Source organism: Embiotoca jacksoni, unplaced genomic scaffold, assembly GCF_022577435.1.
Source record: "Embiotoca jacksoni isolate LCO1_2020_lvr unplaced genomic scaffold, fEmbJac1.0.p SCAF_3, whole genome shotgun sequence".
Lineage (NCBI taxonomy): Eukaryota > Metazoa > Chordata > Actinopteri > Embiotocidae > Embiotoca > Embiotoca jacksoni.
The window spans coordinates 2,846,416-2,864,621 of record NW_027185381.1 but is presented as its reverse complement, the minus strand read 5'-3'; the positions used below and the strand labels follow the sequence as shown (position 1 = coordinate 2,864,621).

At 43.7% G+C, this 18,206-nt stretch overlaps 2 protein-coding genes across 2 annotated transcripts in view; both read right to left on the bottom strand.

Annotated features, from left to right (window-relative positions):
• Positions 1-74: 74 nt before the first annotated feature.
• carmil2 (capping protein regulator and myosin 1 linker 2) overlaps positions 75-18,206 on the bottom strand; it is a 49,398-nt gene continuing 31,266 nt past the window's right edge. Inside the window, 10 exon segments of the mRNA XM_069161892.1 lie at positions 75-3,333; positions 3,445-3,549; positions 3,912-4,001; positions 5,001-5,136; positions 6,253-6,488; positions 6,607-6,675; positions 7,221-7,257; positions 9,488-9,592; positions 10,839-11,697; positions 14,319-14,422. Coding sequence (XP_069017993.1) covers positions 2,825-3,333; positions 3,445-3,549; positions 3,912-4,001; positions 5,001-5,136; positions 6,253-6,488; positions 6,607-6,675; positions 7,221-7,257; positions 9,488-9,592; positions 10,839-11,697; positions 14,319-14,422 — 2,250 coding nt within the window. The 3' untranslated portion in view covers positions 75-2,824.
• Positions 7,272-9,474, bottom strand: LOC138205717 (uncharacterized). Its single transcript, XM_069161893.1, has one exon. The coding sequence runs from the start codon at positions 9,166-9,168 to the stop codon at positions 8,065-8,067; it is 1,104 nt and encodes a 367-aa protein (XP_069017994.1). The 5' UTR covers positions 9,169-9,474; the 3' UTR covers positions 7,272-8,064.

Sequence of the window (18,206 nt, the reverse complement as noted above, 5' to 3'; positions counted from 1 at the left end):
CTCATTTTTTCAGACTGTTATGTTCAGTCTGTGGAAGAGACAGAAAACAACTGAGCCAAATAAAGACCACAAAATTCTGACACAACTCAATCGACTTTTTAATAATTATTAACAAGTATAGGTATGGATTTACACTCTGTTCATAACTTTGTTTTTGTTTGCTTTATGTTTTGTACATATTCTGTGCGTGCAAGGCAAAGATAAACAAGAAAATAAACTCTCGCCCAGGATGAGACGGACACACCGTTCCTTCTCCACCTCCACCCTGAGAGTCTGATCATCTGAACACTTCCTCACACCTTATCCAGTCATATATGTTTTTTTTAATTCGAATCTTCTCTGGTCCTCTGGTGAAACTAGTGGAGCGAATGAGCGTGGATTGATTTGAACGTCTTATTATAATGTGATCCCACGGAAATATGCAGAAACATGCAGCGCTTTAGTGTCCCAAGTATTCAGCTGAAGAATTTAACAGGCTTCACGTGAAAACAAGTTAAAAATAAATACAAAAAAACCTTGACAGCCTTCTCAAGACGGCATGATGGGACTATAAAAATTGTCATTTTCAAAGTATAAAAAAATGTGAGAAAATAATCAGAAAATGGGGCAGATTGCTGGAATTTTAAGGAGAAGCATCTCCTTGCTGTTGTAAGAAAAATTAGGAGGTATCATAAAAAAAAAAATCTGCTAACATCAAGTTAAGGCAAAAACCTTAAAGATCCCCTCCAGACATGTTTTAAGATGTATATAAAATACTCCACTTTCAATACTAATTTGTGTCTGATATGGTTTTTCTACTTTTATCTTGTAAAATTCCTTAAAATTACATCTACGTAATCTCCCTCATTAAAAATTTCAGACTCTATAAAATTTAAATATATTTCATTTTGAAAGATGAACTGCTGGAACACAAGAGGTCTCAGACTTCAGCGTTTGTGCACCGGAGGCGCCACATTTCCTCATCACATAAGCTGAAACGGACCGGGATCAACTTTCAAACTATTTGTGATGTCACAAATTGTGCTCGAAAACCCCGCCCCTTTAAAATTGTACTAAACTTTCCCCCTTTCAGCAGGTGGAGCTGACAACGTTCAGCTGGAGGGACATCAAGCGTGGAGGGGGACTTTAAGCTTTAGTCGCCGGGTGAATTTTGACTGAACGGTCTGCTGCCCTCCTGATTGGATGATTTCACAGCTGGAAAAAACAACCGGCCAATCAAAGCCACTGTGAGCAGCGCTTCAGTTTGAATGCTCCTCCAAACAGATGTGGAGACAAATGAGAGATAAACTGTTGCAGGCGGACAGACAGACTTTAAACTGCACTGGGGTTCGTTTCTTTTTGTTGTATTCTCACAGTTCGGTTTGGAATTTATTATTTGACCTTTTTAGTTCACGAGGAAACGAGATTCAAAACATATTTCTCTTCCGTTCCCTTATTTGAGGATAAAGATAAAAGTTCACAGTAACATTGCACAATGACAAGGAGTTACCACGGAGCACCATGAGGTCCTGCAGACATTATAATATATATGTTGTTTGTTGTCTTGTTATCTGATTGTTGACCAGTTTCTAACCCGTAACGACGTCTCACCTGAACTCCAAACATCGTCATCGGACGTTAGAGGAGCGAGACGAGGGAATGACTTCCTGTGCTATAAAAATAATCAAATCTGGTGAAGAATCATCCTTCATCTGAAAAAAAAAAGTCATAAAAAAATAACTACGTGATGATATGGCATCAGATCCATATTACGTAATAACTTTATGTTATTTCAATAAGCATGGCACTTCTGTTTGCTGATATTCGTTCATCTCACTGATGTTTATTGAAAAAGCAGATTAAGTTACTGCGAGTTGTGCGATCTTAAACTGCAGGACCTCAGCGGAATAAATAAGCAGTGAAATGAATCAGCTATTTCAAAACAGATGAGTTTGATTGACATGAAGCAACCTTGATAATATTTGCAGACGCAGCATCTGTCTGAGTGGATGAGTGTCACAGTGACTGAAAAATAATCCTCCCTCTCAGTCAGGTAACAAAGGCCGGCGCGTTTCATTACGATTTTAAATGAGCCCAAAAAAATCCTGAATGTCTAAACGACCTTCGTCACAGTAAGTTATATAACTGTTTGTAAAATCTCCTTAAAGACACGTTGAAGAGATAAAAACCTCTTCGATATGACGCGTTGTGACGAGAGCCGAACTTCTGTGGAGCGGAAAACAACAAAGGTGATGCTCGTGTCGGTTTACTGACCGAGTCGTGTCCCATCTCACACCGAGTCCTAAACTCCACCTAAACTCCACCTAAACTCCACCTAAACCAGACCGCGTGTCAAAATGCATTTGAGAGACTGTTGCATATTCCAGGATGCAAAAAACGCAAGAAAAATCATGAATCTGGCTCGTTGTGACATCAGTCGGAGGATGAGCTGTCGACACACACACACACTCTGTACGTCTGTACGTCTGCTTCTTGAGGTAAATAACCACAGACCGCAAAATCCAAACCGGCAACACAAACACGTACTGAACTCATACCGGTAAAACAAAAGCTGATTCACCCCAAACCGTGAACGTACAGGAGCCAGCACACGCTAAAAACACGCAGCACCCATGTGTGTCGTCCTCACAGCCCTGACATGTTTCCTCTCAGACCTCATCCACCCTCCAACTTCCTGATCTCAGTGACGTCACAGACCCCGCCCTCCTGCCCTTCCCCCTCCCCCGAGGTGTGTGTGTGTGTGTGTGTGTGTGTGTGTGTGTGTGTGTGTGTGTGTGTGTGTGTGTGTGTGTGCTCGTGTTTCCTCCCCAGGTGAGTCCGTCTGTCACTCAGAGAGGCGGGGCTCAGTTCTTTGGTCTGCTGGCTCCGTCGGCACCGTGTGCTGTTTGGCGGCCGCCCCCCCGCCCTCCTGTGTGCTGTTTCTCACGTCCTCGGCGCCGGTGCTCTTCTTCTTCACCTTTGGGATTTCTGAGGATTCAGAGGCGGCCGGGATTGTGCTGGGGGGCTTGTCTCGGGGCGGCGGAGAGACCGGATGTTTTACTAGAGTTTGGGGCGCTGCTGGGACGCTGCTGGGGCTCTTTTTCCGTGAGGGGGGGAACGCCGGAGACCTCTCCAGGGTCTGGGTTCGTGCCGGAGGCGGGTTCAGGGAGGACGGAGGTTTGTCAGGTGCTGCAGCTGGACTGAAGAATCGGGGCGCTGCTTCTTCTCGAGGAGCCTGAGCTGTGGAGGACGGAGACCGTGAGCCCGGAGCGTCTTCCTTTCCTGGCGGGGGACGCTTGGTTTCAGCTCCTCTGTCGGCCTGCAGCTCCTCCTTCTTTCCATCCGTACGTTTCCCTGTGTTGGTGGCCGGAGGGACGACGGACAGACGGACGGATCAATAAATGAGTTTCAGTCATGACTGAGAAAAAAACAAACAGGCAAATTAGAAGCTGAACTGTCTCACACCTCTTTGTGCTTCCTCTCCAGTCGATGGATCTTCAGTGCAGGAGGGCAGGTCCCCTCTGTTGCCCCGGAAACGGATGGGTGACCTCTGCAACACAGCTTTCAGCTCTGAGGAAGATGGAGTGAAGAGGAGCGTGAGACTCATGCAGCAAATGACACGCTTCACTCAGTACACTAACAAACAGCACTCTTACTAGTGTAATGTAGGAATTTTGACAGAGTAGCTTGAATTATTTTACCCAGAAATCAACGTGTTATTGTGTCCTCTGAGTTCATCTTCAGTTATCACCAAGAAACTCCAACCAAATATGAACAGACAAACTCAAAGCTGCATTAATCCGACCTTTAATAACTGTTATTTCTGTGAAATCTGAGAGCGTGAAGTTACGACTTCGCTGACTCGACGGCTGCTTTTACTGCGACCAGCTGCTTTTTTTGTTTTTAGATGCCGCCATCGAACTCTTCCTCACCTTGTGTCATGGCCAGAGCGTCTTCATGGACGGACACGGCTCGGCGTTGTGGGAGGGGCTTCAAGTGTTGGCGTGTCTTCGGAAGACTCTCTGAAAGTATGCAAATGCAGACACACACAAACACACACAAACACACGCACACAAACACACACACACACACACACACACACACACACACACACACACACGCACACAAACACACACACACACACACACACACACACAAACACACAAACACACATGCGGAGAGCTTTAAGGAAACTTTCTTTAATTTTAAACTTGAATTTGACATTTTTAAATGTAAAAGGTGGAATATTATAAATCGAACAGTGAAACGGGGGAACTGAACACCAGATGATCTGAAACCTTTCTTGATGCTTTCTTTTTTGTTTGTTTGTTTTGAAATTGATTTATTCCGTTGGGTTTTATTTACTATGTATTTCGTATGTAGGTACGTTAATGTGTTTCTGTATTTTCATTGTCTTATTCAACTGTATTTATAATAATAATTATAATAAGACATGTTATTTTTGTACAGCACTTTTCTAAACTTGAGTTGCAAAGAGCTTCAAAGAAAATAAGACATTAAAACAAAACGACCTGTGAATTCAAACGAGCCTTACAACACAAAAATCGAATAAAAAAACATTAAACAAATTAAAACAGCTTACAAAATAAATAAAAGCGGATCACTAAAATCAGCAAAGGCTTTCCGTTAAAGTATGTTTTTAAGAAGAGATTTTTCTCAGGCAGCTTGTTCCAAAACTTTATGGTCTGTATCCGTACACGGCTCATTTTTATGCAGACATAGCTGTCGTTTGTCTGTTCGCTCCACGTTGGATGTACGACGTCATCGTCATCACTTTCTGAGAACGCCAATAAAAATATGAATTCATAAGTTTCTCTGTCAGTGAATCTATCTGGGATGTAAACGGAAGTGAATGAACAGGAAATAAAAACACAAACAGGGAGGGAACACTCAAACCATGAGTGACATGTTTTTTTTTTTAGCTCATATAACATTATCAGTAAATATAAACGCACATTTAAAACTGTTGAGGAAAGGTTGGGTGAGCCCGTCAGACGTACCCTCGGTCACTGATTGTGCTTTCTCTGTGCGGTCCTGCGTGCTGGGAACCCTCCACGGAGACGTGGCTGAAGGAAGCAGCTCTTTCCTGGGGGACAGCGTGGCCGTCGCTCCCCGGTGGACATCCTGACCGCCGTTCTGGGTGAGAAGGTCAGAAGACGCTCAGCGGACTCAGACACAAACAAGGAGAACTGCGTTTTCAGGACTGATATCAGAATATGGAGGCAGACAGAGTTCATGTCCAATAAAGTCTAATATGTTGTCCTCCCATATTTATACAAATATCAACAACTGCTGGGAAATGGACACTGTGTGGATGTGTTGTTTTTATTTCATCATTTCATGTCAAAAAGTTGAAGGAGAAGCTGATTAAATGTTAATGTTAAACTGATTGTAATGAATGTTGTCGCCATGACAACAGACGATGCTTCAAATATGGATGGACGGAAAGAAGCTACAGATTCTTAAAATGCGGAAGCTTCACGCACACGTTCCACCCGACACACAGAAGATCTGCACAATCAGCACAGCTCCAAGGTGGACCAACACTGAGTGGCTGAGCGGTGTTGTTGTCATGGTGACGTGGTTAACATCCCCAGAGACCAGGGAGTAAACAGCAATCCTTCTGGTCTGGAAGAACTCTGGACGAGTGATACGGACGGACACTTCCTGCCAACAGTCCAGCGTCTGGACACTGTAACGTGTCACCATCTGTTGTACACCTTCATGGCCAACCCCCCCCCCTCCCTCCACCCGGCCAAACCCAGGACAGGCTGCGGTACTGTTGTTTCCATGTGGTGCAACAGAAGGCTGAACTCTGTGTATCAGACCATCAAATATCACATCAAGCATCATCAGGAGCAGCTTAATCTTCAATTCATTTCACCTTTTAATCTGTGTGAAAGGTGTTTTAATATTTGTATTTTCTTTTATATATAAAGTGATGTCCACAAATAATTCTAAAATTAGAAGTCCTGTCACATGTAGAAAAGATTGGTATATTTGATTTTGGGAGTCTGTGAATAAAATCATTAAACAAAATATATCAGTGGGTAATTCATAAATTTCCTTCTTTCTTCCTGTTTTTTTTAACATTACATTGTTATATGTTTTTATAACTTTCACACGGCTCACATGTTGGTTCTCTTCAAACTAACTTTTGGGGTAAATGTAAAAATATGATATGAATATATAATAAATATTTAACCAGTGTGTGTGTGTAGCCGGCTCATTATGGGATGAGCGCTGTGTTACCTGCACCGTGGGGTCATGTGTGTGTCCTCTGATCTGGAGTCGGTCCGTGGAACTGCTGGAAGGAGGAGCAGAGGAGGGACGCGCTCCTCCTGCAACGTCGGGGGTGGGGAGGGGAGGTTTGGCTGCGACGGCCGGTTTGGGTGGCAGCGTGCCGGCGGGCCGCTCAGGGATGGCGGGCTTCGGGTAAAGGTCCGGTCGGATGGGGTCCAGCGCTCTCATGGGATGCCTGGGGTCGGCTGGAAACACGGTGAGACAGACTGTGAGTCACCAGGACACTCTGGACGACTTCAGAAATGAATCCCTGATCTCGGCCATCAGATACCAGGAAACATTAGAATAAGACACCGGCGGTACCTGATGAAGTGGACATGGTTCTGGGCTTCATGTATGTGGGAGGCGGTTCAGGTTTTTCCAGGATAGCACCTAAAGGACGGAGACAGCAGACAGGAGAACATTTCATCCAAACTTTAAGCGTGAACCCGAGAGGCTCCTGAACAAACGCTGCTGACGACGAAAGAAGGAGGAAAGACGACACTGAAGGAATTTCATCTTGAAGCATTCAGCGAGCTTCAGTTTCAGGAAGCTCCAGCAGAAGTTGGAAATGTGTCAGGAGCCTGAAGGACTTCTTTAAACAGCGTGTTGAGTTGTCATGAAACATTAACAGACAGTTGGAACACGTTCACACTCAGAACAGTCTGAACAGGAGAAGATCACATGACTTCCACCAATAACACTTCATGTGTCTGTTCATGAAACGACGGCTCATCGTGGTTTAGAAGAAACATGTTGGCTAAATAATCATTCACAAAACAAATGGATCATCAAGGTCATTATACTTATTCTGAAACAAATACAACTGTGAGTTTTTAACTTGATTTTGCTGTGTCAGTTACGGACAATCGTACATTTTTATTTTGTTTAATTAGAAGACAAAAAAAGACCATTGTAGAGATACTGAACCTGCTTACCTTCAGAATTGGCCTTTCTCAGCTCCTCGTCTTTATTCTACAACAGAAACATGAGCCACAATTAAACGACCACGACATTTAACCAACAACACAAACTATTCACCACCTGACGAAGCATTTATACTCAGAAGAAGGAGCCACGAACAAAAGACTGCATTATACGTAGTCTGAGAATATGAATGAATTCTGCATTTAGACTGAACTCAGGGTAAATAATACACAAACATCAGGAACAGGACAGAGAACTGATTAAAGGACAATTTCTGATAACATTTACACACCGAGCTCATGAGCTCTGGATGTCAGCTGATCTGACAGGTTGGAAACAAACCAGATCGTCTAAAGATCTTTACTGGAGGTAAAACTCAAAGTGAGTAATGATTCACAGGAGACGTGTGAAGGTGAAGTCATCAGAGTAGAAGCAGGAGGTCGAGTCTGGAAACTGGGACGGAGTGATTTCACCTCTACTAACTCCTCAGAGTTATTTTGGTTGTTTCCAACTTGTATGATTGTCATAACTTCTCTTTATTGATGTCACTTTGTTCCCAACATTCAACTTTCATCAGAACATTTGTGTGTTAAAGGGATGTTTTCATCAAACCATCTGATTACAACCAACAAGGTCTAAACTATTAAAGGTACATAGCGTGACACACGTGGAATATCTTTCCTGAGTAGACAGGTCACAGATGAGGCTCGGATCGAAGATGGATTCAGAAGACTTCTTTAATGGACATGCAGCATGGTGAGAAGTTCTCCAACTTCTTGAGAGAACGTAAAGTCTTTATACACTCCCGTTACATCGTAGTGGGGTGGGACGTCCTTTTCACAATCAGTCACGCCCCTATCTTAGGTACAATGGTTGCGCCCCAGGTGTCAGCTGACTAGACATAGGTCCATACATGGATGTCAGCTGACTAGACATAGGTCCATACCTGGATGTCAGCTGACTAGACATAGGTCCATACATGGATGTCAGCTGACTAGACATAGGTCCATACATGGATGTCAGCTGACTAGACATAGGTCCATACATGGATGTCAGCTGACTAGACATAGGTCCATACCTGGATGTCAGCTGACTAGACATAGGTCCATACATGGATGTCAGCTGACTAGACATAGGTCCATACATGGATGTCAGCTGACTAGACATAGGTCCATACATGGATGTCAGCTGACTAGACATAGGTCCATACCTGGATGTCAGCTGACTAGACATAGGTCCATACCTGGATGTCAGCTGACTAGACATAGGTCCATACCTGGATGTCAGCTGACTAGACATAGGTCCATACCTGGATGTCAGCTGACTAGACATAGGTCCATACCTGGATGTCAGCTGACTAGACATAGGTCCATACCTGGATGTCAGCTGACTAGACATAGGTCCATACCTGGATGTCAGCTGACTAGACATAGATCCATACCTGGATGTCAGCTGACTAGACATAGGTCCATACCTGGATGTCAGCTGACTAGACATAGGTCCATACCTGGATGTCAGCTGACTAGACATAGGTCCATACCTGGATGTCAGCTGACTAGACATAGGTCCATACCTGGATGTCAGCTGACTAGACATAGGTCCATACCTGGATGTCAGCTGACTAGACATAGGTCCATACCTGGATGTCAGCTGACTAGACATAGGTCCATACCTGGATGTCAGCTGACTAGACATAGGTCCATACCTGGATGTCAGCTGACTAGACATAGGTCCATACCTGGATGTCAGCTGACTAGACATAGGTCCATACCTGGATGTCAGCTGACTAGACATAGATCCATACCTGGATGTCAGCTGACTAGACATAGGTCCATACCTGGATGTCAGCTGACTAGACATAGATCCATACCTGGATGTCAGCTGACTAGACATAGGTCCATACCTGGATGTCAGCTGACTAGACATAGGTCCATACCTGGATGTCAGCTGACTAGACATAGGTCCATACTTGGATGTCAGCTGACTAGACAGATCAAACAGAGTTCCTCTGTGAACAGCAGTATAGTGTTTACATTGTCAGTTTCGCAATCACGCGTATAATGTCGTAACAGAGTGGAAATATATACGAATACGTTTTGCTGAGACTGCTCATAAGCTCCGATAATATTAGGTATAATGTTATCAATCCTAACATGTATATACAGGAGATATGAACTGTCTCCCCACACACACACACACACACACACACACACACACACACACACACACACACACACACACACACACACACACACACACACACACACGTCCATCCTACCTGGCTCATCTTGGTGTCGGCAGGTGGAGTTTTGGCCACGCCCATTCTGTGCAGCATCACCTGAAGCCTCTGTTCAAAACTACATGTGCTGTCAGAAGCATGTTTCTGGAAGACAGAGCATGAAAGTTTAGAGCGGTAACACACACCCCTCCCCCCCCCAGACACACACACACACACACACACACACACACACACACACACACACACACACACACACACACACACCTTTCAGAGCCTTCAGTGTGGACAGTATCTGTGTTTCTGCACTTTTACACCAAATAATTACAATATTTAACATTAATTATGTTCTAAAATATAGTTTTAAAATATTTCTGTGTTTTGACGACCTTCAGACTGTTCACCTCACCCCTGTGGGGCTGGTTGATTTAATTATAACTATTAAACTTAAAATAAAGTAAAAGAGAAAAAGAAAGAAAGTAAATCTCAGTTTTTTTTGTTAAACATTTTCTGCTATGTAATTGTGAATTTGACTCTGTTCATGTGCACTTTGCCCACTGAAGGCAGAACGAACCAACATGCTCCGGCTGCACTGCATCTGGACCTGCTCTGAGGTTCAAGTTCACCTCAACCTTGCCACCGACACTGCTTGGCACCGGTGCATCTTTAAAAGCGTCGTTCCCTCCATCTCGGGGCAGCTGGGTTCATCTTGATTACCTGGATTACTGCTGCGTCTGAGTTGCATCCCGCAAATATGTTATAAAGGGTTTTTATCAAATATAAACAAAGAATATTTGCTTACTAAAAATCAGCAGAAAACTTAGAATCTCGCCAAGTTCAGTCAGACTGAATTCTGCATTCATTTCCAGAAACAGATGTATTTTCTAGTGGAAGTGGGGAGCCGGAGATGGACTGCAGCCTGAGAGGAGCTCCAATCAGTCAGAATAACACTCCTCAATCTCCTTTAAGTCTGTGTTGGACAGCCCGCATGCAGATGTTTCACATTAAATGCTCATGTGCAGGAAGATTTGAATCTTATTGACGGTATGTTAACGTTGATTGAAAAATCAGCTACGTAGTCAGTAACAACAGTATGTGTTATTAAAGGGAGTTGAGAGCAGCAGAGTGAGAGTCTTGCATCATGTGCACTGACGGTGTGCGTGTGCACGTTATGTTGGATTTACCGTGACGACGGGTAAATATGGAGGACGTGTTTATGGTGCGCATTAAAAACAAACAAAGCATCGACGAGAGAATAAAAGAGGAGCAGGTTAGAGAACCGGGAGAGAAAAACATAGGAATAAAACAGGGAAATTAGGATCTCGGGCAGAAGAAGAATTCCCCGTCTGAGCTGATTATCTGTTGGTGTTTCATTCCTGTGTGTCAGACTGACCTTACTGGGGGTGTTATCCTTGTCTTCAGGCTCTAATCCCGTCAGCAGGATGAGACTCTGGCTCTTTCCCTCCCTCAGTGACCTCTTGGTCACCTTCAGTCTCCTCTCTCCGTACGGAGTCCCTCCCAGCTGCACCTCCTGCTCCGTCAGAGGGGAGGTGACCACGGGACTGGGGGTGCGACCGGGCGAGACAGGCCCCGCCTCTTCTTTCAGGTGGGAGAGCGCGGCGGTGGCGAGGTCGGGGACTGTGGTGGCGGTGGGATAAGAGGGAGCTGTCTCACTGGGGGGCGTCGTCGTGGTTAATGTCTTGGCAGGCGCCATCTTTCCCCTCACGTCGCATACAAGGTGGCGGCTGGCGGCGACGGTTCCTTCTGTGGTGGCGGCATCATTAGAAACGTTAACATCCTCCACTGACCTGCCCCCTCTCTCCTTCTCTCTCTCTTTGTCCCTCTCCCTTTCTTTGGCCTCACGGAGGGGTCGGATGAGGTCTGCGATGGAGGTCCTTTTGACCTTCACCCCCTCTCCTCCTCCCTCTCCCCCGCCGGCCTTGGTGGCTCGGCTGGCTCGAGCCCTCTTGAAGGCGAAGAAGTCACCAAACTTTTTCTTGATATTTTTGGTGGGAAGTGTGGTGGTGGTGACAGAAGAGGAGGTGGGGGGGGTGTCGGATGTAGAGAGGGGAGGGGCATCAGTAGATGTGAGGGATGTGTCGGGTGATGCAATAGAAGGAGGGGTGACAGTGGAGGTGATGGAGGAGGTGACAATGTCAGACGAGGAGGAAAAAGGGGTTGAGGCTGTGGGGGTGGAGCTCGACTCTGAGGGAGTGGCTTGGGCAGGGTTTGACTCCTCCCACCGGCCTTTTCTGCAGCAGGGAGACAGCAGAAAGAGCAACAGACAAGAAGAGACACTCAGTACTAAAACTACTGGTACAGGAACCCAAGACACATGCTCAGCTCAAAGACACACATGCAGACAGCACTCAGAGCAAAAACATCTCTCGGCCATCACGCGCTCCACCGGAGGCGTGGTGATGTCATCAGTCCGTCAGCCTGCTCAGAGCAGGAGGACGGACTACAGGCAAGATTACCAACTGGTTTTGGTATTTATCTGTTATGTAGTGACCACAGACTGTATGTAAAAGTCTTCATAGCTTCTGGCTCTGAAAAAACTGATGCTTTATTTGAACCACTGCACTGGTTGGAGGACGAACTGGTGTGCCGGTCTGTGGACATCCGGCCGGCTCTACATATAAATGTAAGATGGACACTAAAATGTGTGTCTGACAGTCGCGGCTCCACAAACATCCTACATGTGTATTCTCTTTGTGAATCAGGTCAGGCAAAGCAGGTGAGGTGGACCTGCTGACCCTGAGAGATGTGACCTCGTGCTGCAGACGGGAGGCATGTTTGCTTTGAAAAGGGGGGAAGGAGGGGTGTGTGTCGCCGTGTCTGGATTCTGTTTGCGGCAGCAGCGACGGGAGATACTTCAGTTTCATCAGCATGTTTTTTTATAACGACACTGTGTGCCAGAGAAAGACTGGAGGTGTTGGATCGACAGATGCTTCTTTTAAAGCTTTTTTTTATTGGGCTGAGCACCGACAGGCTCCGCAGGCAGCACATCAAACCCGACAATCAACTCACTCACTGAATTAAGATGAATTAGCGACAGCTGATATCGACTGCGACAGTTTGTGTCGGCTAAAATGAGGAGCTGACATCATCTCTGAACAGTCACGTGACCACCTCACACTTGATGCTTGATCTCGTTTCATCCACCGATGAAGACCACGGGATTCAGTTGGAAGCTGCGGAACAAGCTGGTAAGGCTGAGGTTAGTTTGTCACCGTTGGGTGAAATGATGACACCGCGTGGACGGACACATCAGCCGTGTCGAGGTGGGCAAAATAAAAGCACTTCTAAATAAATTCTCACACAGACTGAGTCGTGATATGTTCAGTTTGTAAAATACAAGCATCTTAATTATTTTGTGCTCAGCGAACTGAGGCGGGTCAGAACAGAGTCCAGACAGGGAGTGTGTTCATGTGGTGTTACAGCGGAGGGACACGGGGTCGGTTCAACACTACGACAACATTCACCATGCAGCCTCACCGACAACACGGTGGGAGTCACACACGTTTAACTACACAACAATACACTCTTATTCAGGCAGTTATCAGCCGAGAAAAAAATAGGCTTCTGACAACAGAAGCTCACTGTGCACATATTTTATATATATCTATTATATATATCTATTATATACAGTAAAAATGTGCCTGAATGAGCTGCTCTCCTCAGCACTGACTGAGGGACAAACAGTAACTTATCATCAAGGACGTTGGTGGAAATGTTTGTCACTGAGTTCAGACTCCGGTCGTATGTGAGGCAGGTTAACGTGTTCTTTGTTGTAGACGGCTCATGTCGCTGATGCGGCTATACAAGTGGCAGTATACCAGAAATGAAATCAAACCTGGTGCGTTCATGACGCTCCTTCAGCCAAACTCGAAGTTGTCTCCAAATGTAGGAGCCAAAAAATGTTGGAAGGAAAACATCAAAACTTTTGAGCAAAATGTTTTTCAGACTCGTCCAATTTCAACGTCCTGTTTGTTGAGTGGTGGTTTCGGGAGGAAACAAAGTCTCTCGTGAGCCGGGAGTTTGATTCGTAAAGAAGGAAAAATATTTCCTTCAGTTCTTCTTCTGCCACAGTCAATTTCCACATCTGTCAGCTTGGATGTCACTGAGGATTTCCCTCCTTCTTTCTTTGATCTGACAGTTCTTCCTTCTACCCACGAGCAGTCAGTCCTTCGAGGAGGTTTCAGGACTGACCGTCATCAGACGTGACGTTTAAGACGCAGTATGTTGGATTCAGGTCGAAACACGGTGAGACAAAATCTTCACTGATGGTGAAATTATAACAATCTGCTGTTTGGATATTAGTCAACATCACACGGTTTTATCTGAGATGTTTAGGCCATGTTTGTGTGTAAATGTATGTAAATTAACAGACAGAGGATGTTATTAAAAATGAAGACTTTCTGAATCATGATCCGGTTATTAGCCAATATGTTTACATATCTAACTCCACTTTTTCAACTGGTTCCAGATGTACTTACAGTATTTTGTTGAAATAGATGTTCCTCTACATCCCAGAGTTTTTATGGCCACCATATGCATGTATACATGTCTAAGTACACCACACACAGCTTGCTCAGATTTATATTTTAATAAAATTTGTAGGTAGCAGAAGTTTTAGTGTTTTGTTTCCACCACAGGAACTTAGAACGATCGGAGGAACTCAGTTTCTCTACTCGCATTTCCAGAAGAATCAAAATGAAACAGGGAGGTAGTTGAAACTAACAAAAAGTCCCTGCTTCCTGCTGCGTCTCAGTATAAATCTAATATTTCTTTCCCAGTATACTGCCGCCTTAAGTTGACTTTGGGTGAAAATGTTTGTGTGTGTGTGTGTGTGTGTGTTAGTTTGACTCACAGTGCATAGTCAGGGATGATTTTCTTGGTGAAGAACTCCTCTACTCCTTCATCCACTCGGCCCATTGCATCACTGGCCTCATTCTCGAACTTTGACACGGGCTCCTGTAATAAACACAACAACAATAACAATAAAAACATGCAGTATTCTCTCAAAATGTGAGTGACAGATGAAGTGGGGTGTTGCAGATGACTATAGTTGTAATTTGAGTGGGAAGAATTGACCAGCATGGAGGTAGTGATTTTTACAGAAAACAAATTCTATTTATTTAGAATAACTAAAAACAAACAAAAAACAAAGCAAACAAGAGGATTCACTCATCCACTTTCTGCACTGACCAGAAATAACTTCATCATGTGAACACATCACCCTCCAAAATATCTGGAGCTTTTATTATTTTACCCAGAAATCAACGTGTTTTTGTGTCCTCTGTTTAACACTCAATAAACACACTGATTCTTCTGTCCAGCAGCAGCAGTGGAAAAGAAACACTTTAGTGTTCAGGAACAGCTGCAGCTTCATCAGAGCTTTTAATTTGAAAATCCTTTACGTTGGTGGCTCCGCCCCCTTCCTCTACGTAGCCAAGATGGCGACTGTTTATGGTGGAAAGTGTTTCTCGCTTCTTTTCTTTTTTTTTGCGTTCTGAGTGATTCATCCTGGTACTTGTAGTGTTCTGATGTTCCTGTACTGACAGCGTGAACACACTGATGCACTCAGAGTAGAGAGTTAGTACACAAGTACAACATCTGGAACACAAGTGCAACATCTGGAACACAAGAACAACATCTGGAACACAGCACGAGACCTTTTAAACCTTTTCACTTCCTGTCTGCAGCCAATCAGGGAGGTTCTCTAGAATCTGTGTCATCACACCCACCTGGGTCTGATCCCGACATCAGACCCAGGTAGAATCCATCAGTCATCATCCAGTGCTTTTTGGTACTCAGCTGCACTTTTACAAGAATATTAGTTAAATTCACCAACTAAAGAGGAACAATTAAACATACATATTGCAAGTAAAAAATGACACTCAAGTAAACATTCCCCTCTCTGGAAATGACTGATAACAACACAATATCAGGAAATAATATCACTCACAAAGAACTCTTAAAGGGGAAAATACATTGCTTGAAGGGTCACCAAGATAAACGGTTAAAACCAAATAAATCAGGCTGTTTTTGAGTCTGACTTTATTTTTGAGGAGTAATGTGAATCTGGTCCATTTAGTTTGTTTTAGTTTACAGATATCCAATTAATAATCAGCAGTCTTCATCTCATAGCAACCATGAAAAAGTGTGTTTTCATCTCCTCCCCACTGGACTGCCACAACGGACTCTATTCCTTCCTTCTAATCTGAGAACCGACTTTAAGATCACCGAAACCATTAAACATGAAACACACCACACAGAGAACATTCACCAGGAAAGGAAGGTTTGTAATGTCAACAGTCAGAGAGAAGTGCTTACTTAACAGCTGAATAAGTACAGTGAACCCTGGTGACAGGTAGACTACGGGATCATTATAAACCAATTAAAAAGCACAATGTAAGCAGGCCATGTCAGGATCCATTTAAGATCATTTAAAGGCAGATAATCTGAGCACAAAGTACAAAGCACGGTTCAGAGGGGTTGTTTTGGGCGTAACATGAAATAAACCGGTGTCATTTCCCTTTAAGGAGATCAGTTCCTGGAGTTTTGAAAGTGGAATGTTGTCCCATTCTTGCCTGGTAACGGACTTCAGCTGCTCAACAGTTCAGGGTCTCCTTTGTGGTAAGTTTCCATTTCAATAATGCGCCAAATGTTTTCAATGGGTGACGGGTCTGGACTGCAGGAGGCCGGTTTGGCACCCGGACTGTTGTAATATGTGCAGAATGCAACTTGATGAAAAAATGCAAGACCTTCCCTGAAAAAGACGAATGGTTTTCCGAAAATGTTTCTGAGCCCATGCAGTGACTTTCACTACATATTTGTATTTGCTTTTTCACTGCTGAGAGACTCTGCCTTTCTGGGATGCTATTTTTATACCTGATAATGTTACTGACCTGTTGCCAGGTAACCTAATTATGTTCCATCAGGTCTTTTTTTCCCCTGTCCCAATTTTTTTTTTAAACATGTTGCTGCCATCAAATTCAAAATGAGCAATTTGTTTTTATAAAATAATGGAATTTCTCAGTTTAACATTTGATATGTTGTTTTTGATTGAATTTCTAATTAAATGTGTTTACAGGATTTGAAAATCATTGCATTGTGTTTTTATTTACATTTTACACAACTTCCCAACTTTTTATTACATGATTGTAAGTTTTCTATCCTTTTAAAAAGTCAGAGATTGCCTCAGTCAATTTAATACCCCCTATATCCATATTAATGTAAAAACAATAAAACGATGATAAAAAATGAACTCTAGAACGCAGTGTGCTTTCATACTTTACTCCAACATGACTCATCACACCACACATTTCAGCTAATCAGCATTTTTCTTCATCAAGTTCAACTGTAGATAAAAAGCAGTGTTGGGTTTTGGATCAGACCGGTTCAGGCTGCTGCGGGCTGAACAACAAGTGTCTCCAGTTCAGGACAGTTGTCACGGGTAAGCAGAATTCTAACTGGGTCAAGCAAAGTCTGCAGAAACCTCCTGGAGTTGCATTCTGGGTAATACAAAGCCTTCTGCAAACCATTACATGTAGTAAACGTGATTTTTCACCGTTCTGTCTACATGTTACTGCACATAGTAGGATGGCTTTATAATTATTACCTTAACTGATGCTGCAGTATTAGAACGAGTAAAACAGATGAACAATCACATCACGGCCTCAGACGGCAAACATCAGTGAATAAAACGGGTTGTAATCATTTATCAGAGATACTGTTAAGAATTCTGTTTGCAAATTCCTGTGCAGAGATATTTGTTATTATTGCAGGTCAAAGTGACTGAAAACCAACATTGCCAATAAATTACAGTCATGTGAAATAAACGAGTCTTCAGCCTCCGTCTTAGAGACGCATAACCACGGCATTAATTAAATGTCAAAGTGAACAAAGGTGAAATCAGGTGCTGGAAGGATGTTGAAGAGTGAGTAGAAGTAAATTATTCACACGATGCGATTCATTTATTAACAACACTGATGAAGAGCAGTGTGCTCCAAACGTCACTGGTGTCGTGGTGTTAATAAATAAACTGCATCGGCAGCTTTGAGTGTGAATAGTTTACTTTCCAATCATGAATTAAATGAACTAAGCTGCTGTGTTTGATTGAAACTAAACCAGCTGAGTCGATGAAAAGGCTGTTTTGTTGTTCTTTATCAGTGGCTCTGTTCAAACAGCAGTTTGTAATGACAACTTGATTTCCTGAAGAAAGTGAGTGTGTTGTGTTGTAAGATGACACCGTGCGTTTAAGCCTTTACAGTCGGGTAGAAACAGAACTCCTGTAACCATGGTAACTGTACGCACGAAGGGGTGCCCCTGCGTTGTATAGGGGTTACCGAGCCGGCAATGATGTCAAGCTATCAAATAAATCAAAATCCGATGCCAAAATGAATACTTGGAATAATGTACGAACGCTCCAAAGCCATCACCGAGGGACGTTTGTCTGAAAATGAAGAATCTTCCAGCTCTTTCCATTCTTCCTAATCATCCAATGAGAATAATGTGCCTCTCTTTCATTCTTTGCCACCTCCCTTACAGCCACCTGTCTCTATGTGCTGCATGCCAGCATGCTACTTTATCACTCTCCCTCACACACACACACACACACACACACACACACACACACACACACACACACACACACACACACACACACTGTGGTTCATTTATTTTTGCACATACAAAAAACGGAGGGCTCAACATGATTTTTTTTCTCCTACATTGAGTGCTAGAAATGTGCACG